Below are 23,288 nucleotides of genomic sequence, written 5' to 3'. Positions count from 1 at the left end.
ACACTGACATTCCTGTCTTGCAGGAAATCACGCACAGAACGAGCAGTATGGCTGGTGGCATTGTCATGCTGGAGGGTCATGTCAGGATGAGCCTGCAGGAAGGGTAACACATGAGGGAGGAGGATGTCTTTCCTGTAACGCACAGTGTTGAGATTGCCTGCAATGACAACAAGCTCAGTCCGATGATGCTGTGACACACCGCCCCAGACCATGATGGACCCTCAATCCCGCTCCAGAGTACAGGCCTCGGTGTAACACTCATTCCTTCGACGATAAACGCGAATCCGACCATCACCACTGGTGAGACAAAACCGCGACTCGTCAGTGAAGAGCACTTTTTGCCAGTCCTGTCTGGTCCAGCGACGGTGGGTTTGTGCCCATAGGCGACGTTGTTGCCGGTGATGTCTGGTGAGGACCTGCCTTACAACAGGCCTACAAGCCCTCAGTCCAGCCTCTCTCAGCCTATTGTGGACAGTCTGAGCACTGATGGAGGGATTGTGCGTTCCTGGTGTAACTCGGGCAGTTGTTGCCATCCTGTACCTGTCCCACAGGTGTGATGTTCAAATGTAACGATCCTGTGCAGGTGTTGTTACACATGGTCTGCCACTGCGAGGACGATCAGCTGTCCGTCTTGTCTCCCTGTAGCGCTGTCTTAGGCGTCTCACAGTACAGACATTGCAATTTATTGCCCTGGCCACATCTGCAGTCCTCATGCCTCCTTGTAGCATGCCTAAGGCACATTCACACAGATGAGCAGGGACCCTGGGCATCTTTCTTTTGGTGTTTTTCAGAGTCAGTAGAAAGGCCTCTTTAGTGTCCTAACGTTACATAACTGTGACCGTAATCGTCTACCGTCTGTAGGCTGTTAGTGTCTTAACGACCGTTCCACAGGTGCATGTTTATTAATTGTTTATGTTTCATTGAACAAGCATGGGAAACAGTGTTTAAACCTTTTACAGTGAAGATCTGTTTAGTTATTTGGATTTTTACAAATTATCTTTGAAAGACAGGGTCCTGAAAAAAGGAAATTTCTTTTCTTGCTGAGTTTATACACAAAAGTGGTTATTTCAGCAACACCTGTTGCTGAGTTGTATGAAATCGAACACACAGCCATGCAATCTCCATAGACAAACATTGGCAGTAGAATGGCCTTACTGAAGAGCTTAGTGACTTTCAACGTGGCACCGTCATAGGATGCCCTATTACAGGGGCTGAGTCACTGCTTACTGGTGCTCTTCCATGCCGTTCCTGGGAGGGGTGCGTCACTTGAGTGGGTTGAGTCATTGACGTGATCTTCCCGTCTGGGTTGGCGCCCCCCCTTGGGTTGTGCCGTGGCGAAGATCTTTGTGGGCTATACTCGGCCTTGTCTCAGGATGGTAAGTTGGTGGTTGAAGATATCCCTCTAGTGGTGTGGGGGCTTTGCTTTGGCAAAGTGGGTGAGGTTATATCCTGCCTGTTTGGCCCTGTCCGGGGGTATCGTCAGATGGGGCCACAGTGTCTCCCAACCACTCCTGTCTCAGCCTCCAGTATTTATGCTGCAGTAGTTTATGTGTTGGGGGGCTAGGGCCAGTCTGTTATATCTGGAGTATTTCTCCTGTCTTATCCGGTGTCCTGTATGAATTTAAGTGTGCTCTCTCTAACTCTCTCTCTTTCGGAGGACCTGAGCCCTAGGACCATGCCTCAGGACTACCTGGCCTGATGACTCCTTGCTGTCCCCAGTCCACCTGGCCGTGCTGCTGGTCCAATTTCAACTGTTCTGCCTGCGGCTATGGAATCCTGACCTGTTCACCGGACGTGCTACCTGTCCCAGACCTGCTGTTTTCAACTCTCTAGAGACAGCAGGAGCGGTAGAGATACTCTGAATGATCAGCTATGAAAAGCCAACTAACATGTACTCCTGAGGTGCTGACCTGTTGCACCCTCGACATCCACTGTGATTATTATTATTTGACCCTGCTGGTCACCTATGGACATCTTGGCTTTGTTTTGTTATAATCTCCACCCGGCACAGCCAGAAGAGGACTGGCCACCCCTCATAGCCTGGTTCCTCTCTAGGTTTCTTCCTAGGTTCTGGCCTTTCCAGGGAGTTTTTCCTAGCCACCGTGCTTCTACACCTACATTGCTTGCTGTTTGGGGTTTTAGGCTGGGTTTCTGTACAGATATATCAGCTGATGTAAGAAGGGCTTTATAAATAAATTTGATTCTGATTTGATGCCACCTTTCCAACAAGTCAGTTAGTCAAATTTCTGCCCTGCTAGAGCTGCCCGAGTCATCTGCAAGTGCTGTTATTGTGAAGTGGAAACGTCTAGGAGCAACAACGGCTCTGCCGCGAAGTGGTAGGCCATAAAAGCTTATAGAATGGAACTGCCTAGTGCTGAAGTGCGTAAAAATGGTCTGTACTCTGTTGCAACACTCACTACCGAGTGCCTCTGGAAGCAACGTCAGCACAAGAACTGTTCGTCCGGAGCTTCATGAAATGGGTTTCCATGCACAATGCCAAGCGTCGGCTGGAGTGGTGTAAAGCTCACCACCACTGGACTCTGGAGCAGTGGAAACGTATTCTCTAGACTGATGAATCAAGCTTCACCATCTGGCAGTCCGACAGATGAATCTGGGTTTGGGGGATGTCAGGAGAACGCTACCTGCCCAAATGCATAGTGCCAACTGTAAAGTTTGGAGGAGGAGGAATAATGGTCTGGGGCTGTTTTTCATAGTTCAGGCTAGGCCCCTTAGTTCCAGTGAATGGAACTTTTAATGCTACAGCATACAATGACATTCTAGAAGATTCTGTGCTTGACTGGCCTGAACGAAGCCCTGACCTCAACCCCCCACACCTTTGGGATGAATTGGAATGCCGACTGCGAGCCAGGCCTAATCACCCAACATCAGTGCCCAACCTCACTAATGCTCGTGGCTGAATGGAAGCAAGTCCCCACAGCAATGTTCCAACATCTAGTGGCAATCCTTCCCAGAAGAGTGGAGGCTGTTATAGCAGCAAAAGGAGGACCCACTTCATATTAATGCCCATGATTCTGGATTGAGATGTTCGACAAATGGGTGTCCACTTTCCTTTGGTCATGTAGTGTAGGTACATTTTCACTACAAAACTAATCATCAAAAAGGCAGTTTCAAAACCCTAAGCACATTTTCAATTGACTAAGTACAACACAAAAATCATTGTCACTTTTTTACCAAACTTAAATCAGTGTTCCATCTACAAATACATGTTTCTCATTATACATATATTGCAAAGTCATTGTATTTCACAATGCAGTGCTCACAATCTTTTCGATAAGATTCTTTTTTCTTTTGTTAACATACATCTGCCTCCTGAGTGGCACTGTGGTATAAGGCACTGCATCACAGTGTTGCAACGTCACTACAGCCTGGGGTTCGATCCTGTATCACAACCGGCCGTGACCGGGAGTCCAATAGGGCGGCGCACAATTGGCCCAGCGTCGTCCGGGTTAGGGGAGGGTTTGGCCGCGCTCATCGTGCTCTAGCAACTCCTTGTGGCAGACCGGGCGCCTGCAGGCTGACTTCGGTCATCAGTTGAACGGTGTTTCCTCCGACACATTGGTGCAGCTGGTTTCCGGGTTAAGCGAGCATGTGTTAAGAAGCACGATTTGGCGGATCATGTTTCAGAGGACGCATGACTCGACCTTCGTCTCTCCCAAGCCCATTGGGGACTTGCAGCGATGAGACGAGATCGTAAATCCCGAAATTGGGGAGAAAAAGGGGGTAAAAAAAAAATTCTAAATAAGAAATAACACTATTTTTTATAAAACATTTAAAAAGAATGTGGCCTTCCCTGGTCAGTATTGATAATATTTGCTGCCATAGATTTTTATAGACACAGCTAGGGACAACTGCTAAAGTGATGCTACAGCGTTAAACAACATTGCTGCCCTGAATTTAGCTGGAGCTAAACAAAGGACACCCATTCACAAAAATAAATGTGAAATCTTAAAGAGATGGGCAGGGCTAAGGCTTAAGAGGGTGTGAACAATGCTGAATGGGCGTACACAAAGAAGAGCTCTCTAGCTAGTGTGAAATTCTCTACAAAATCTTTAAGGTGGGTTACAAGTTTATCAACTTTTAAAGTAGCATAACTTCACCCAACTACAGTGTATGATATACCGGTTTGAAACTCTGAGTCTGTACTTTTTTAATGTTTTTAAAAAGTTTGGGAAGAAAAGCCCAGATAGACTGTTGTTAGTTCAGTGAGCTTTGGCATGAAACAACTCTAGTTACGTTCACACTCAGTAAAATATATATATATAATGTTTACATATAACAATAGAAAAGAGGCCAAGAATAAAAACAAATATGATGCTAAGTATATTACAATGTTCACAGTGCATTTATGTGTAAGCCTCTGAGCACCTGGTTGCCAGATGTGTGGATCCTGCCTGTCAAGCCTGCGTACTGGTGGTGGCTATGAGAGAGTAACGAGAAACACAACACCTTCACACTGCTTGTTTATGTGCAGTCCAGAGCCACACAAAGTACATTTCCACCCAACCCCATCCATTTAACTAGCGGTGGTGACGTGGTCACACTGGCAATATGGACACATGGATGAACACATACTTTTGAGGAATTGTGAAATCAAATGGACAGTGCCGTATTCTGTGCAGTTCTATTTTAAATGTAGACTCTAGGTAGACAGCAGTACAGAGCAATGTCCACATTCCTGGGCAATGCATGAAGAAATCCAACATTCCACACACCTTGCCAAAAGAGAAGGAAATGGACTTTGATACTATAAATATTCTCAAAATGACATCTAGTGGTACAGGAACCAGAGAAAAGATCCGCTCTTTAGCACTCAGCTAGAGATCCATCTACCCAATCCATTCTAAACTCTCTGATTAACACAACGGGATTGTAAATTTCCCCCTCCAGCTCCTTTAACCATCTGCAGAAAGTAACACATTCCCAGCACAACTCGATACCAACCCACAGCTTGCTGTACAGGACCAAGAGGACAATGGCCACAATACAAGGGTATGAAAAGAGGATATGATCAAGCACAGCACATTATGTAAATCAGAAGACCAGTCCAGACCTGTCTGATGCTGCTCTGCTAAGTCTACTAAACCTGACAACAATACCCCAGTCAGTGGTCTATCTGGAGCCTGAGTCAGTGGGGCGTCTGTCTGTAGAGGGCATGGGCCTGCTGGGTGGGTGGTTGGTACTAAGCTTCTTAGCTGACATACCCACTGCCCTGACCAAGCAGGGGGTGTGAAAGATAGGGCACACATCTGGGTAGAACCTCAGAATTGCCTTAGTAGTGAACCAGGATACAGACTAATACATACTCTGTCCAGGAAGTGGCAAAGGCTCGGACTGGACGCCCTTCTCACATTTAGTCTGTAGATTTGAGTGATTTTTCCCAAGCTTTTATTCAGACTCTTGCTGAAGCCCTGTGTGCAGCAGGCATTGGGCACCAGAATAACAAACCCTCTGGTGACTGACATGGATATGTACCACCAGTCTAATAAATAAAAAAGGAGCTGTGATCTTCACTTCCTCTTCACACGAGGAAGCAAAAAACCTCCCATTCAATTTCAGTTCCATTTTAGACCATGTATTATGAGTCAGCAGAATCCTTGAATTTGTGATGTCCCTGTATCTCTACACATGTATCTAATCATGAGTAATAAAAAGTGGATAGTAAAATGTTGGGGAATCTTGTCATATACAGTAACTGTTGGAGAGGAGGAAAAGAGTAGGATGTGACAGGAGTCCTACTCTGGTAGCCTACCAGAGAGATAACAGTAGAAAGACCTGCTACACAGGAACATGGGACAAGTGTGTGTGGTTTAAAAGGTTAGAAGTGGGAGGGGCAGGACAGAGCTTTTAGCCACACTTTCAACTGCCACACTGACTCCCTATATGAACAGAGCATAGAGTATTGACCAAAGGTCCATCAAATCCTTATAAAAAACCATAACAATATGCTTCTCATGTAACTATTGCAGTGCAACTTGAACCAAAAACTAATGTCATGAGATTGTAGACAACTGCATACCGGGCCTTCGCTTGTTATTGCAACAACATATGGCCATGGGGCTGCTGTAATCTTTGTGCTATTGTCCTACAACCCCCCCCCCCCCAGCTTGCCTTTGTTTGGAGTCAAAGGGGGAGGTAGGAGGGGGAGTATGGGATTACATACACCAGACACACACAGGACAGCGTCATCAAGCCCAAAGGCAGCTCCTCACACTTTTATTTCACCTTTATTTAACCAGGTAGGCCAGTTGAGAACAAGTTCTCATTTACAACTGTGACCTGGCCAAGATAAAGCAAAGCAGTGTGACACAAACAACAACACAGAGTTACACATGGAATAAACAAACGTACAGTCAATAACACAATACAAAAATCTGTATACAATGTGTGCAAATGAAGTAAGGCAATAAATAGGCCATAGTGGCAAAGTAATTACAATTTAGCAATTAACACTGGAGTGATAGATGTGCAGATGAGGATGTGCAAGTAGAAATACTGGTGTGCAAAAGAGCAGAAAAACAAAAACGGGATGAGGTAAGTAGTTGGTTGGATGGGCTATTTACAGATGGGCTGTGTACAGCTGCAGTGATTGGTAAGTTGCTCTGACAGCTGATGCTTGAAGTTAGTGAGGGAGATATAAATTTCCAACTTCAGTGATTTTTGCAATTCGTTCCAGTCATTGGCAGGAGAGAACTGGGAGGAAAGGCGGCCAAAGCAGGTGTTGGCTTTTGGGATGACCAGTGAAATATACCTGCTACAGCACGTGCTATGGGTGGGTGTTGTTATCGTGACCAGTGAGCTGAGATAAGGTGGAGCTTTACCTAGCAAAGACCTATTATAGATGACCTGGAGGCAGTGGGTTTGGCGACGACTATGTAGCGAGGACCAGCCAACGAGAGCATACAGGTCGCAGTGGTGGGTAGTATATGGGGCTTTGGTGACAAAACGGATGGCACTGTGATAGACACCCGGCAGACAGAGAGAAACGTGTCACCCTCTCTGTGAGGTGACTGTGGAACAATGTACAGTGACTTCAGAAATGATTCACACCACTTTACTTTTTCCACATTTTGTTGTGTTACAGCCTGAATTTAAAATGTATCACATTGACACTGATCTACACACAATACCTCATAATGTCAGTGGAATTTTGCTTGTAGAATTTTTTTTTAATTTATAAAAAATGTCAAGCTGAAATGTCTTGAGTCAGTAAGTATTTAACCCCTTTGTTATGGCAAGCCTAAATAAGTTCAGGAGTAAAAATGTGCTTAACAAATCGCATAATTCAACCACAAAAACCAGGGAGGTTTTTCAATGCCTTGCAAAGAAGGGCACCGATTAGTGGATGTGTGAACAGACGCAGAATATCCCTTTGAGCATGGCGAAATTATTCATTACACTTTGGATGGTGTATCAAAACACCCAGTTACTACAAAGATACAGCCGTCCTTCATAACTCAGTTGCCGGAGAGGAAGGAAACTGCTCAGAGATTAAAACAGTTACAGAGTTTAATGGTTGTGATATGAGAAAACTGAGGATGGATCAACAACATTGTAATTACTTGACAATACGAGTGAATAGAAGGAAGCCTGTACAGAATAAAAATATTCCAAAACATGCATCCCGTTTGCAACAAGGCACTTAAGTAATACTGCAAATATTGTACAATCCAGATGTGCAAAGCTCTTAGAGACTTACCCAAAAAGACTGTAATCGCCACCAAAGGTGCTTCTACAAAGTAGAAGGACTCAGGGGTGTGAATACTTATGTAAATGACACGTGCATTTCATTTCAATACATTTGCAAAATTTCTAAAAACATGTTTTCACTTTGTCATTATGAGGTAGTGTGTGTAAATGGATGAGAACAAAAATCTATTGAATCAATTTTGAATTCAGGCAGTAACCCAACAAAAACGTGGAATAAGTCAAGGGGTATGAATACTTTCTGAAGGCACTGTAGTACTGTGGTTACTGGTTTCCTAACTGAGAGGCAGGCATCCCTGCTGACGAATGCCAAACATGAGAAAACCCACTCAGTATGGGGTTGTACAGCCATGCTTCACATTCCCAGGTGAGACAAGTGTGGAAGGTAAACACTACTTCTCTTAATGATGACTAAATACTTAAACAGTATTTAGTCATCAACTGGATATACAGGTCCAGAAACAGAGTCAACTCTTCCTGACACACACAGTTCAGTTCAATGGAAGGGTAGTGATAGAGTTTGATAGATTGCTGCAAAATTGTGTTTAGAAACTTAAGATGATAAAAGCAGCACAGAGCATGTGCAGTGCAGGTTTCAACCTGTAAGAAAATAAGATACCCATACTTCCTCATTAGGAACTGGCCTTTTCCAACAGGCCCTTCACTAATTCTTTCAGGTACAGACTCACAATCATCAGCATTCAGCAGAGTCCACTGATATGTGGAATCTATTACTGACAGCACCTTGGTTGAAAAGGTTAAAAAGGCTAAATAAATTAAGTACTTACATCGTAGGCCTCCCTGCGCAGCCCCTCACTGCTCCTCAGCCAGCAGCGGCTCAGCTCACTCAGCTCCACGATGGGCTGAACCTTTAACCTCACCGAGTCCCCAGACTGACGGATCTTCTCCACGATCTCGTCCCGGCTCTTATTCTCCACGTTGTGCCCGTTGATCTCCACCAACCTGTCTCCAGGCACCAGACCCAGCGCCAGGTCCTTGGTCCCGGCTCCAGGCTCAGCAAAGTGGACCACCCTCCGGTAGACCCCACCGTCAGACCTCCGATCCAACATGGTGGTGCGGCGCAAGGAGAAACCAAAGTCTCCTGTGTTGCGGCGCTGCAGCTCCAGTTCCCTGGGCTCAGGCATAGGTGGAGCCATGACGCCAGGCAGCCGCAGGTCTGCAGGGAAGGTCTTCTCCACCACCTCTGGGATGTGAACCCTCTTCCCAGCCCTGCTGTGGACCTGGGGATGCTGCTGGGAGCCCTGTCTGTGGTAGGTGTCAAACACTTTGTTCTCTAACTGGGGAGACGGTTGAGTTGAGCTTGGTGTGGAGGCCTCAGAGGCACTCTCTTCTTTGCTCCTCTGGGAGAAGGAAAGGGGCTTCATGATCTGGCCCACCTGGGAGTTCTGCTTGGCCAGACCACCGAACTTGGCTGCTCGCTCCTTCACAGAGATGCGATGGGGGTCCTGTCCCCCCTCCCCCTTGATGTCATCACTGGAGCTGGCTGCACTCACCTGGCCCAGGTCCAGGACCATGCTACCACGGTTACTGAAGCGATCAGCATCTAGATCAGTAAGGCTGAGCTCTGTGTTGCTAGCCACCTTGATAGGGATGGGGCTGGAGATCTCCAGCTTGACCTTGGAGTCCCTCTTAGAGCCTCCTCGGTGGAGGTTGAAGAAGCCCCGCCTCTGGCTCATCTCTTCCAGGCTCGTCAGCTCTGCCTGGGACATCCTCTCCTTTTTGTCCTTCCTGTCTTTTTTCTCCTTCTTCCTCTCATCCTTGTCTTTCTTAATCAGATGGAACATATTTGGCTCCAAATAGCAACCCCCTCAAGGTTGGTTTGTGTCAGTTTACACCAGGGGAGGTTCCATACACAAGTGAAGTATCAGGTCACGCTTTTGACCCAGGTCATGGAAACATCTGGGTGACACTTTGAAATGTAATCAGAGGGGACATGAGGAGAGAAGAGACAGTCAAGTAAGTATTTGGCCAGGCCATAATCCAACAATCATCCAATACAATGGCAATGAGATATCCTTACAGATCATGCCCATGGCTAGAGACGATGACTCATGACAGAGAGAGTGTTTGCTACCCGGGAATGTCTAGGCTCATTTAAAGTAGCTGTCCAGTGTTCCCAGATTTCTATGAAATACGACCTATAATTACAATATGAGTGAAATAGTTATTTCCAATTTCTTTATGAATGTTAAAGGCCTAGTGCAGACAAAATCACAATTGTCCTGTGTTTTATACACAGTATATCCACACTATGAGGTTGGAATGATACAGTGAACATGTGAAAATGATGATCATGCCCTTTTAGTGTAAGAGCTTTTTGAAATGACCACATGAAATTTCTGCCAGTTTGTGGGATGCAATTTTGGTCTACCAGGTGACATCATGTAATCTAAATTGTAATCTACGTATTCCCCATAAGTAATTTTTTTGCATAACAGGGTCATAAACAATAACTAGTAATGCTGCATACACCAAGGTAAAAATCTTTCTTGTAAAAATGTGTATAAATTGCTGAGGTGAGGTCACTTGAGGACATAAGCGCAAGTACACAGTACAAATATGATACAAATATTATGTATTTCCTATTCAACAAAACTGTATGAATAAGGCTTGAAATGACTTAAGCTTTCTAAATATAATCAAATTATAAAATGGCTAATTATAAGATTTCACCTTCCTTATAACTGTAAAATACATATTTGCATATTTCCTAAAGGTCTCTCTTGATCATAACATCTGCTCCCACAGTTGTGAACATCACACCGAGCTCTGGCTTGGCTTCCTGAACTTGTTAGGAACACTCCTTTTATCTCATATTCATTTTGTCTGTCTATGACAAAACAGAAAGTGTTGTTGGTTTAAAATCTATGAATTATTTTAGATTACTTTGATCAAGTTGGCTATAAAATCGACCTGCTAGTGATGAAACCTTCTGCGCTACCATGTAAGGATCGCAGACATGTGCTTTGTCAGTCGCTGTGAAGTAGGGTTCAGCCAGGAGTTAAGCTCTTCAATGTAATGGCAAAATGTAGATTTCCACCTAAACAGACATACCTAAAAATAACTGCTATTCATGTGTAATTACATGATTCTGACATGCAAAAACTTGGAAAGACATCTGGGAGATGAGGAAATAATCAGAAGATAGGAGTTACATAGTTCAGAATACACAAGATCAAGTATACATTCAAAAATATATATATAAAAATGTCTTAAAGAAACAAACTTGGTTACACACGTGTCCTTTATTAAAGAAGGTGCAAAAATAGAAATAAGATGAACTATTTACAAAATGGCATTTGTTTTACATCACAGGTGTAAATTATTAGATTTCACTTTCACCATTCTTGCGCATGTCGTGATAGTCTTTGAAGCAGTCCCTCTCTGCCTGGAAACAAAAAGCAAACTGGCATTTCGAACAGAAGATCTGGCATTCCCCCTTTCCCCCCCCTGTGTTTTGTTCAATGCTTGCAGTTCTTCCTTTTGTCATGTGTGTTGGATAGTGGCGCTCACCTTGAGTGGGGGGTCTTGTGATGGTTGTGAGGTTGCTTTGGGCCTCCAATTCAGCTATTTCCAACACCAGCTGCTCTCTGAAGGCCAACTGGGAGAGAAGGGTTTGACCTTTTGCTTTGACCATCTGCTTGTAGAGAATGAAAACATGTACTGTAGCAATGTCCACAAAGTGGTCCAAAAAAAATCTTACCACTTCCTGGTCTTGTGGAGGACCTGGTAGTAGCCTATCAGAGCATCAGATAGGTCGACACCCCCCATGCTGCCATTGTAGTCCTTCACAGAATTGGGGACATTCTTCCTCAATCATGCCCCATTGGCATTTTTCACCCTCCTTGAGACATGGTTGTTATTGAATGACTTATGCTGTGTGGTGAGCATGGTTACTCTTCTAGTGTCCTTCCATTTCACAAAAAGCAGCTTGTTAGTCCTGATCCGACGTATGGTCCCCCTCTCCCCTGTCTTTGTTATGTCGTTTACCTTGGTCTCGGGGGAAACGATTCAGTTCGGACGAATGGTGCCACAAACTCTTATTTTCTTGTTCAGGAGGTCTATAAAAAGCATGGGACTAGTATAGAAATTATTCACAAAGAGCTTGTACCCACTGCCAAGTAAGGGGAAGTCCATCAGCTGAATGACAGAGTCATAACTAAGGCCTTCCCAGTGGGTGTTATCGCCTTGCCTTCATAGGTGAAAAAGTTCCACGTGTAGGCAGAGGCTGAATCGGCTAACACAAGACCTAAACTTTATTTGTACAGTGACTCACAAAGAAGATCTGAAGAGCACACACAATGCAAACAGTAACACTTTGGAGACAAATGCAGAGGTGAGAACCACAAATAAACAATAGTCATGAGAGTTTAATGGCCTCTCCAAAGTTACAAGGATGAAACTTAGAACAGCAAACAGTGAACTAATATGAAACATAGACAATAACTACTTTGGAATTATATCACATTGAAAAAACTTGTTACATAGGCCTATGTAAACTAAATCCAAAGCACAAAAAATAGACAACTTAGCAATCTTCGTCGGCCAAGTCCAAATCCTCGTTGTCCAAATTGCTCCCCTGATCCGAGTCCGACTCCAGTATTTTATTCAAAGCTTCTATGTCTGTGTACTTATTCATAGCTTGCTTCTTGATCTATATTCTTAGTTTTTACCTTTTTATTCCCCCTTGAGAAGCTATCTTTTATGCTAAAGCGATGAAATCTGTTTACAATGTAATGTAGTGTGCTCGGTGCATCTCATCTCTGAGCCAGGTAGCAATAGTTTGCATTATGCATAAAAGGTTCTAGGCCTTGCTTTGTCCCACCCAGGTCAACTGTATATCCCTGGAAAGCTTATCTCATTGGCTACAAGACTGTCAAGGTGCCATAGTAGCCAATCCTCTGTGTAATGGATGCCTATTAATGTTGCCATTAAGTCATACATCATCAGATAACATTGGTAGAAACAAATCTAGCCTATTGTCAACCTAAGGATTAATTTCATACCCCCATGTAGCTATAGCTCAAACACAGACCAAATCGAAGCTTACCTTGTAAGATGTTTACTGTTTGGTGAAAACGTTGTGTAAAATACACATTTTGACTCTCGGGGCTGGTGATCAATAACGATAGGTCACAGGCAGACAAATAAGATATCTTCATGATCTGTGGAGTCCCGGCTTTTGGTGTGTATGACTGTATTCGGTGTTTATTTTGTTTATGCTTCACAAAACTAACCAGAATGTAGGTCGCAGCCAACTTGAAATTAGGTCATCAGCTCGGCCTCCCCTTATAAATTAGTACGCCCATATATGGTAGTAAGTCACAAATATTTGAAGGCACCGATCAATAGCCAAGATACTTAGCTTTCCACAGACACCCTGCTTTTGCAGATATGAGAACGGTAGCCCCTACCAGACTGAATTGAATAGGGTCCCCAAATATGGGGACTTACATTTAAGAGGTTATTGGACAGTCGGAAGAGAGAATGAAATTGTAGGAGGGACACCCAGCTTCAAGTGGTGTCAGAGTTCACGTCATACTTCACAGTCAGAAAAAAAATATACCACAGACCTAATAAGCAGAGAGGAAGAGGCTAAGCGAAAGAAAGGACCAAAAGATTCATGGCTAGAATGGATCCAGCTTTTGTGAATTTATTGTCCGATTTGACTTTTCATAGCAGGTTAGGATAATTAACAAAGCAGGTTAGAATAATTAGGTTAATGTTAGGAAAAGGGTCAGGGTTTGCTAAAATGCAAACAATAAAATTAACTTTGGACATTTTGATACAAGCTGGATCCCTTCTAGCCATGAGAGGCCCAACTCTGCCCAAAATCGGTCTTCTATAGCAGGTGGCGTTGTTTGGTTTCTTTCGGTACCCAAGTGAGGAGTTTTTGTATGGAGGTCAATGAGAGTCAAATTTGGTCCAAAAAAAAATGTAAATGTCTTATTTGCTACGTGAGGTTCATTTGATTAAATAGAAGTTTCATAAGGCTTAGGTTGTTACGAGTGTACTGATATAAGTAGCACACGTGACATTCCGGCAACTTTGTGAAAAAACACTTCATATATGAGTTGTCTCGAGAGGGCTATGCATATTCATGACACGAGGCTAGTAGTATAGCATCTCCCTCTCCATTGAATATAGAGAGTTGACGTCAACAGCCCTCATTGAATTTAAAATGTTAAAATAATTAGATGTATCCACCAATCCAAATAGAGTAATAGGCAGGAGCTTGACAGCCCGCAGTGCTGCTATAAGGACAACAACTCACATTGTTAGGGAGGAGAGACAAGTATCTTGTCAATATATCCATAATCATTGCAATGAGCCAGATGTTTCAGCGGATGTATAAGACTGAAGCATCCGGTTCGCATGGCGTTTCCAGTGGCCGGCAGCGGGAGAATATGAAGCAAGATTGATTTTGGACGACATTCTGCTCATTTTCTCATCGATTAAACATTTGATCTCAATACAGTTCTGTTCCCAAAAATACTATCTGTTACAGACAGGTTGGACAAGGTTTTGTACACTTTACCCTTTCCCAAAGTAAAAAAAAAATCAAACGGTGCTGTTTAGAAGTGCAAGGGCTAATTGAGTTATTGCACACACACACACTTCACAGACTAGGTGTTCCCTAATGGAAATAGATGCTCCAACATGCTATAGGCTCTCGTTAGCTCGTGCTTGGCTCTGCCCACCTCCTTGATTGTTCTGCCCGATATGATTAATTTGCTCCCATTGGAAATGACAGGTTGTGGTCTATCTTGGGTTAGTTGTAAAAATCTTTGGATATACATGTGTGTCCGTGAGAACCATAACTACCGCTCAATGCAAGCAATTATGATCTAAGGTGACCACAGATCAATTTATAAGAGAAAATGTCAGTCAGAACGGTACCAGAACCACCCAGGTCCCCTAAACAAGGGACTTAATATTTAAGTGGTTTAATAGGCCAATAACAAAGAGAGTTCCAAACCTCTTTTCCAATAACAGCTCATTTTTGCAGTTACTTTCAATGTAAAGATACAGTACATTATACTGTAATATAGAAAAGTACTCTCATGAACATACAAGAAAAATTATACAAGACCCAATGCAGCTGTTTTAATATTAATATCAAATCATTTCTCAGTAACAATGTAGTGCCTTACTAATATTTTTCCATTAAAATTGGCAAAAATTGCTTTTTAGCAAAAAACTCTTTCTCAAGTGAAAATTTTGCTAGGACTGTCTGGGAGTGGTCTGCGTGGGGAGGAGAAACCTGAAAACGAGCTGTTAATTGGCAGAGGGGGCTGGAACTCTTTCTTTTTGGTCTACTAACCAATTTACAGCATGGGGATGTCACCATGGAAACCCAAAACTCCCACCCATGCAAACCTGCAGTTTAGAAGGTCCTGTGTAGATTATGTAGATTCTATTTTCAACCAGCAACTATCAGGAAATAACACTTATCAAATGTTTTCATCAGCTGTTGTAGAATATGATACAAAACATAGGAAAACAGAATTTTGACTGCACTTGGCCTTTAAACTGTCAGGGCCTTTGAGTGGGTCAGCTTTACACAGCAATGCATTTCAATGTGTCAATTAACTTAGTCACCAAGGGCTAGGTAGAAGCAACCAGACACCATTGTTGTAGTGAAGGTATCAGATGTGTTGGAGGCTGCCTTTCATTAAATAACAATGTTGCTTCTTTTCTGTTAGTAAACGGTTTAAAACCACTACACTTACAAGTGATGTTCCACAATTTCAGGCAGATTGCTGTGGGGTTTCCAAAAGAAGTTGGTATGCTGATATGACTTTTGTAAGTTTCCATTGACGTGACACAAATAATTTTCTTTCCAAGTTGTAAGTGGGAGGGATAGTGCAAAAGAGAGTGTCCCTGTTGACCCTTCATTGAAACCTAATGTGCCCGAAGAAAAAGGGACCAGGGTTTCTGAAGTAGACTCCCTTTACACTGATACAGTCCCAGTCCTGAGGGGCCAAAGAGTGTGCTGGCTTTTATCTAATCTTAATCAATTATAATTGCAAAACAACTGGGAACTCGGATATCTCCGACTTCCGACTGGGAAAATCATTTTGAATGGTCATCCAACTCGGGCATCTTTCTAGAGCTGACTTTCCGACCTGAAGATCACAGACATCATGATTTGACCTTCCTCTATACCGAGTTCCCATTTCTGTCGAAATAATCATATATTGGATCATGTATGGATCTTCATCTTCCAATCAGGTTGCTAAATCAGAAGCCATTCACTTCCTGACCACCTCACTCCACCCCAACCACGCCCTGCAGTTGAAAGCTGTCAGTGAATTGATAAACCACACTTGCCAAAAATAAGACACTGCCATTCTCCAATTTACATGGGCATATCAATAAAGTTACACAAACTAGGCTACTGACCCTCCCCATGCGTCTCCTGCCGCACAGCACTGCTATGAGAAGCAGTCATGCATGGACAAATCTGACCACTATCTAAAAACAAAAGGATAGCCTATAAACTGAATATGAACAGTAGCATATAATATCTGCGATATGATTTCCTATAGCCTATGCGAGCCATATATCTAGTGGGAATTACAAACTAATTAACATAACTGTAACCACCCAGGGTAAAAACTGGTTGAATCAATGTTATTTCCACGTAATTTCAACCCCGCAAAAATCTGTGATGACGTTGAATCAACGCGAAAAACTGATTGGATTTGCAAAAAGTCAACGAAAGGGCATTTCGTTTTTTTACCTAACTTTTAACCTAAATCCAATGACATGGTGACACGTTTTGTTGAATTCATGTTAAATTGACAACTCAACCAATTGTAAATCAAAACTAGACGAACAGAAGTCTGTGCCATTGGGCTGTTCGGTTACACCTGCAACAACATATTCCTGACAGAATGTATACATTGTTGCTGAATTATTGTCTACTTGTATCCAACACCGTGGAGAGGTTATTGTTGCTGTAGTCACAGCTTGGTCATAATGCGCTCCCTTTAAGCTGCTTTGCCCTCATTCTTTATCACACTGGTGGCTTCACATGACCAACAGTTTAATCGAGAGCAGAAAGATGTAGCATACAAACCCTGGTCTAATTAAAAAATAAAAACGAATATTAGGTTACTCACCGCTCAGTGATATGCTGGTTTAGTGTTGGTGAGCAGTCCGATGAAGGGTTGAGTAAGATTGTAAGTAGCTTCAGCAGTTTTATTGCAGTGTCTGCCGTTGCAGGGCAGTCCAGTCTATTAAGGCATGACTTACTGTCAGCTGGTTTGCAGTGACCCCTACTGGCTTGTTTGGGGACATTAGACTATAGGGACAGAGGGATCATATGGAGGACCAAACCTGCCATAATTAGAATTAAATGAATAAATGCACACATAAATATATGAATAAATAAATAAATGCACATATAAATAGATAAATATATGAATGAATGATTGCATACATAAATAGATAAGTAATTATTTAAATAATTCATCTCATATTCTTTCATATGATTCATTTATATTATTTCATTTATTTATGTATTTCTTCCTCCAATATGACAATGAGGGAGTGTCAAGCAAACATATGTGGTTGGTATCTGAAACAACTTTGGATGATCAATGCCAAGGCACATTGATCAATCGCATTTGCCTGGGCTGCATTCAATATGACAGAGCATGTTAAAAGTTTAAAGGCCATGTTTCACAATAGTACTCCCCAAACAATAATATGTAGAGCATATAGCTATGTATCAATATGATACGTAACTTTTGTGGGGAAAATTGGAGGTAAAATCTATTATATGCTGCTGTGCTGCACGTGCACCATAAAAACAAACAAAGAAACATGCTTGACATAGAAACAGATTAACAGTTTTGGAACACTGAGCCATTGCCTGCCTGCACTGAGATGGCTGTGTTACGAGTGGGTTGCTTTTGACAATAAGGCACCGGACTACAGCCATATAGTTTTGAACCTAGAAGAAGACCAAGAGACAAGAAGGAGTCGACCGGGATGGGCGAGAGGAATGTTCAGTTGGCCAGAAAAGCATGGTAAGGTCACGTTACTGAGTATCAAGCTAGCTAGCTTGGCTACAACTGATAAAGTCGAGTTGGCTAGCCAGCTGCTTTTTACAGCCAGACTCAGTGTTACACTTAGGTAGCTAGCTAGATATATAACTAAATTGCAATTATCATAAACCATTATTATCTAGCTAGCTACAGTACCTAAATATCTGTCAGATGTGAAGCAAGCAGGATTGTGGCATGTCAGAAGCAATACATGTTGAGTAGCTCACGATAACTAGATCAATAAATCAATCAAATGTATTTGTAAAGCCCTTTTTACATCAGCCGATGTCACAAAGTGCTATACAGAAACCCAGCCTAAAACCCCAAACAGCAAGCAATGCAGATGTAGAAGCACGTGGCTAGGAAAAACTCCCTAGAAAGGCAGGAACCTAGGAAGAAACCTAAAGAGGAACCAGGCTCTGAGGGGTGGCCAGTTCTCTTCTGGCTGTGCCGGGTGGAGATTAAAAGAGTACACGCCATTAAGGCCAGATTGTTCTTCAAGATGTTCAAACGTTCATAGATGACCAGAAGGGTCAAATAATAATAATCACAGTGGTTGTAGAGGGTGCAACAAGTCAGCACCTCAGGAGTAAATGTCAGTTGGCTTTTCATAGCCGAGCATTCAGAGTTCGAGACAGCAGGTGTGGTAGAGAGAGAGAGTCGAAAACAGCAGATCCGGGACAAGGTAGCACGTCCGGTGAACAGGTCAGGGTTCCATAGCTGGTGGCAGGACAGTTGAAACTGGAGCAGCAGAACGACCAGACTGGGGACAGATCACTTATTAAACAATAGTGGATACTTAATGAATAAGCTAGCAGCTAGCTAACTATAGTCAAATAAAGAGGAGCATGTTTTCATGATGGAATAAATAACCAATGTTCGACTTAGCAATTGTTACTGAGATGAGACGTGGTGCCATAATATAAATAATATCTTAGCTAGTTGTAAATTCACATGTATGCAATGTAATTTGCTGATAACTACTTTTTTGAGCCAAAGTGTACTTACTATGCCTGTGATACATGGTTGTGTGCACTAACTGTAAGTCACTCTGGATGAGAGTCAATTTGTCATAGCCATTATCACAAAATGGCTTGGATACTTTTAATCAGATCTATTGCTGTCATTTAAAGACATAAATGTGAAATAGGCAAACTGATAGTTGAATCCTAAATACAGGTACCATTTTCTTTTGTTAATCTCTGCAGGTTTGTCATCTGATTCCTTGGAGCCTGGTGGAGATGGATGCAACCATAATACAAGGCAGGACATTTCTCTGCATCCAGGTTGAGCCGTGCTACCAGCAGGAACATGGTGCACTCTGTCAGTAAGTCATGTTTGTCACTAACTTCTAACTTGGTATCTTAAACACAAAGACAACACTTAGAGCTTATGATTCAAAAGATGTAAAGTAAATGCAAGTCTCATGTCCAGGATGAATACATGTTTATTCATGTATATCAGACATCACACAAGTGTGTCAATTAAATATATATACCAGACTATCACGTTTCAGGTAAGACCCAGATGCAGACAGTGTCGAAGTAACAAAAGTGTATTACTAGTACAGGGGCAGGCAAAACAACAGGTCAAGGGCGGGCAGAGGTCAGTAATCCAGACAGGGTGCAAAAGGTCCAGAATGGCAGGCAGTCTCAGGGTCAGAGCAGGCAGGGATCAACAATCCAGTGTGTTGTGGCAAGGTACCGAACGGCAGGCAGGCTTAGGGTCAGGGCAGGCAGAATACCCCCCCCGCCCTGGCATCCTACCTAGTCGCATACCTGGTTGACCGGGGTGCTGGTGTTGGACATCTGTGACGCCTGGATCCAGGATGTCCCTAGGGGGAAGGGCCGACCGGGCTCTCTTCCAGGTATGACGACAGCGTTGGACAAACATCTGGGCCGAAGGTATGCCAACCTCTTCCTCCTGCTCAGGGAAGAGCGGGGACTGATACCCCAGGAAACACTCAAAGGGCGATAGACCCATGGCAGAGCAAGGAAGGGTGTTACGGGCGTATTCGACCCACACTAGTTGCTGGCTCCAGGTGGTGGGGTTGGCGGAGACCAGGCAGCGCAGAGTTGTCTGCAGGTTTTGGTTGGCTCCGACTGGCCGTTGGACTGGGGTGGAACCCGGAGGCTGGCCGACGACCCAATGAGTGTGCAGAATGTTTTCCAGAACCGGGACGAGAACTCAGGAACCCGGTCGGTACACTGGCAGTCCATGGATCCAGAAGACGTGCTGCACCATGAGCTGGGCCATCAGGGATATGTGACCCCAGGGATGGTGAGGGACAGGCAGAGCTTGCAGAGGAGTCTTGTTCTGTGCACAGATCGTGCATCCGGTGACAAACGAGGATATGTCAGGAACCATGGTAGGCCACCAAAAGCATTGTTGCACAAAGGCCACTGGGAGCACGGGTGGCAGGCAAGCCTGGAGGAGTGGGCCCACTCCAGGACCGAGGAGCGGACCGCGTCAGGAATGAACATCCAGTTATCTGCCCCCCCCCCCCCCCCCCCCCCGGGGTTCGGCTGGGAACGCTGCGCGAACCTGCTTCCCTCACGAACCTGCTTCCCTATTCCCCAGCTGAGTGCTGTCGCCAGGCATGAGGTGGGAAGGATGGACTTGGGTTCCGGGGTTGAAGCAGTGGGGCTATAGCGGCGTGACAATGCATCCGGCTTGACATTCTTGGATCCTGGCCGGTATGAGAGAGAGAAGTTGAACCGGGTGAACAGCAGGCCCCACCTAGCTTGCCTGGAATTGAGGCGCTTGGCGGTGCGGAGATATTCCAGGTTCTTGTGGTCAGTCCACACAATGAACGGATGTTCCGCCCCCTCCAGCCAGTGCCTCCACTCCTCCAGCACCATCTTCATTGCGAGGAGCTCACGATTCCCCACATCGTAGTTCCTCTCCGTGGCGTTGAGGCGGTTGGAGAAGAAGGACAGGGATGTAAATTGAGGTCAAGGGCAGAATGCTGGGACATGACAGCCCCCACTCTGACATCCGAAGCATCGACCTCCACCACGAACTGGCAGGACGGGTCAGGATGAACCAAGATGGGAGCTGTGGTGAAGCGATGTTTGAGATCCCGGAACGCCCGGTCAACAGCTGGGGACCACGTGAACAGAGGCTTGGGAGAGGTGAGTGCAGACAGTGTGGAAGCCAGCGTGCTGTAACCTCGGATAAAGTGGCGATAAAAGTTGGCGAATCCCAGGAAACGTTGCAGCTGCACCCTGGACGTAGGCTGGGGCCAATCCACCACCGCTCTCACCTTTCCGGGATCCATCTGTACAATCCCTGCAGCGATGATGTAACCCAGAAAGGGGACGGTGGAGCGATGGAATTCCCACTTCTCTGCTTTTACAAAAAGCTGGTTCTCCAGGAGGCATTGGAGAACCTGTCGGACATGCAGCATGTGTTCATGGGCGGAGCGGGAGAAGAAGAGGATGTCATCGAGGTAGACAAAGACAAACCGGTTCAACATGTCACAGAGAACATCATTAACCAGAGCCTGGAACACAGCAAGGGTGTTGGTAAGCCCAAATGGCATGACCAGATACTCATAGTGACTGCTAGCCGTGTTGAAGGTAGTCTTCCACTTGTCCCCTTCCCGTATCCGCACCAGGTGGTAGGCGTTCCGTAGGTCCAGCTTGGAGAGCACGGTGGCCCCCTGGAGCGGCTCGAAGGCAGAGGAGATGGCGGGTAGCGGTTCTTCACCGTGATGTCATTGAGACCCCGGTAGTCAATGCACGGGCGCAGAGTTTTGTCCTTCTTCTCCACAAAGAAGAATCTTGCGGGGAAGGCAGAAGGACGGATGAACCCTGCAGCTAGGGAGTCCTCGATGTAGGTCTCCATAGCCTTGGTCTCCGGACCCGATAGAGTACAGTTGTCCCCGGGGCGGAGTGGTGCCTGGGAGAAGGTCAATTCCGCAGTCATATGGTCAGTGCTACGGAAGCGAAGTGGCCCAAGCCTTACTGAACACCTCGCGGAGGTCCTGGTACTCCGCGGGAATGGTGGAGAGGTCTGGGGCAACTTCCGAGCCAACAGGAAGACGTCCCGGGGCAGTCTGCGCTGACTTCAGGCAATGGGCGTGGCAGAACTGGCTCCAGCCCATGATGGCACCAGCAGACCAGTCAATGAGGGGATTGTGTTGCTGGAGCCAGGAGAATCCCAATACCATGGGGACCTGAGGAGACTTAATGAGCATTATACTAAAGTGATAATGTAATGTGTTAATATAGGCCTAGGCTACTTTATTGTCATACTAAAGTAATAATGTCAAAAGTGTTAATATAGGCCTAGGCTACTTTAGCCCTCCTTCCAAACTTTGTCAATTTGTTTTTCAATTTAATATTGATTTAAATGGATGAAATTGTTTTTTTCCCTCATTTCAATTTTTTTATGTCGATTCATATTAACAATTAACACACATTTGGCAAGCTATATATCTCACATGATGACCATTAGGAAAACAAAACAGCTTTTTTAACACAATAGCATCCTCATCTGGACTGAAGTTGAATGGCATTTGGTTCCTCATATCCAAATGACCATTATTAAGTTCATATGTAGGTGTAGCCTATATCCTTCTTTGTTCTTTGCCTGTTTTGCTTATATTTGTATTTTCATACATGGAACAAAACACAATGGTATCCACTGTTTATCCTAGAATTATTTTATTCAGCAATCTACTCCATCATGATAACATTGCATTGTTTCAGCTCAGTCAGTAGGGCTGAATCTGTTGTGAAAGTCAGTTAGATAAGCAGAAAACACAGCTCAAATCAGCTCAGTAGCAATTTTATACAGCATTGATTAGTGGCAGGGATGAAAGATGCCTGGTACACAGTATTTAAAAGTCAATGACATCAATTAACACCAAACAAAACATCTTCATGACACCCCAAAAATAAATGTATGAAAAGAAAAATCCTGGAGACCGAATTTACCAAACCAACGTGTTTGATTATGAAATGAGCTCCCAGTTCTACAAGGCATAGTTGTTTTTTTTGTGACCAACTTTTTATTTTGTTTTTTCAGAAGGGGTGTTACAGGTAGAGAGTACAGGTATAACAAATCATATACAATACCGGTCAAAAAATGTAGAACACCTACTCATTCAAGGGTTTTTCTTTATTTTTACTATTTTATACATTGTAGAATAATAATGAAGACATCAAAACTATGAAATAACACATATGGAATCATGTAGTAACCAAAGAAGTGTTAAACAAATCTAAATATATTTCATATTTGAGATTCTTCAAATAACCAACCTTTGCCTAGATGACAGATTTGCACACTCTTGGCATTCTCTCAACCAGCTTCACCTGGAATGCTTTTTCAACAGTCTTGAAAGACTTCCCACATATGCTGAGCACTTGTTGGCTGCTTTTCCTTCAATCTGCGGTCCGACTCATCCCAAACCATCTCAATTTAGTTGAGGTCGGGGGATTGTGGAGGCCAGGTCATCTGATGCAGCACTCCATC

General features: G+C 44.1%; 1 protein-coding gene across 1 annotated transcript in view; it reads right to left on the bottom strand.

The window, feature by feature from the left end:
* The window catches only part of LOC115154576 (unconventional myosin-XVIIIa), a 109,371-nt gene extending 92,382 nt beyond the window's left edge, over positions 1 to 16,989 (bottom strand). The window contains exons 1-2 of the mRNA XM_029700938.1: positions 16,875 to 16,989; positions 8,514 to 9,655 (exon numbers count right to left, since the gene is read on the bottom strand). Of these exons, the coding sequence (XP_029556798.1) occupies positions 8,514 to 9,530 (1,017 nt within the window). The 5' untranslated portion in view covers positions 9,531 to 9,655; positions 16,875 to 16,989. The remainder of the gene's footprint in view (positions 1 to 8,513; positions 9,656 to 16,874) is intronic.
* Between the last annotated feature and the right edge of the window lie 6,299 nt (positions 16,990 to 23,288).

Source organism: Salmo trutta, chromosome 19, assembly GCF_901001165.1.
Source record: "Salmo trutta chromosome 19, fSalTru1.1, whole genome shotgun sequence".
NCBI classification, from domain to species: domain Eukaryota; kingdom Metazoa; phylum Chordata; class Actinopteri; order Salmoniformes; family Salmonidae; genus Salmo; species Salmo trutta.
This window is presented reverse-complemented; position numbering and strand designations above follow the sequence as displayed.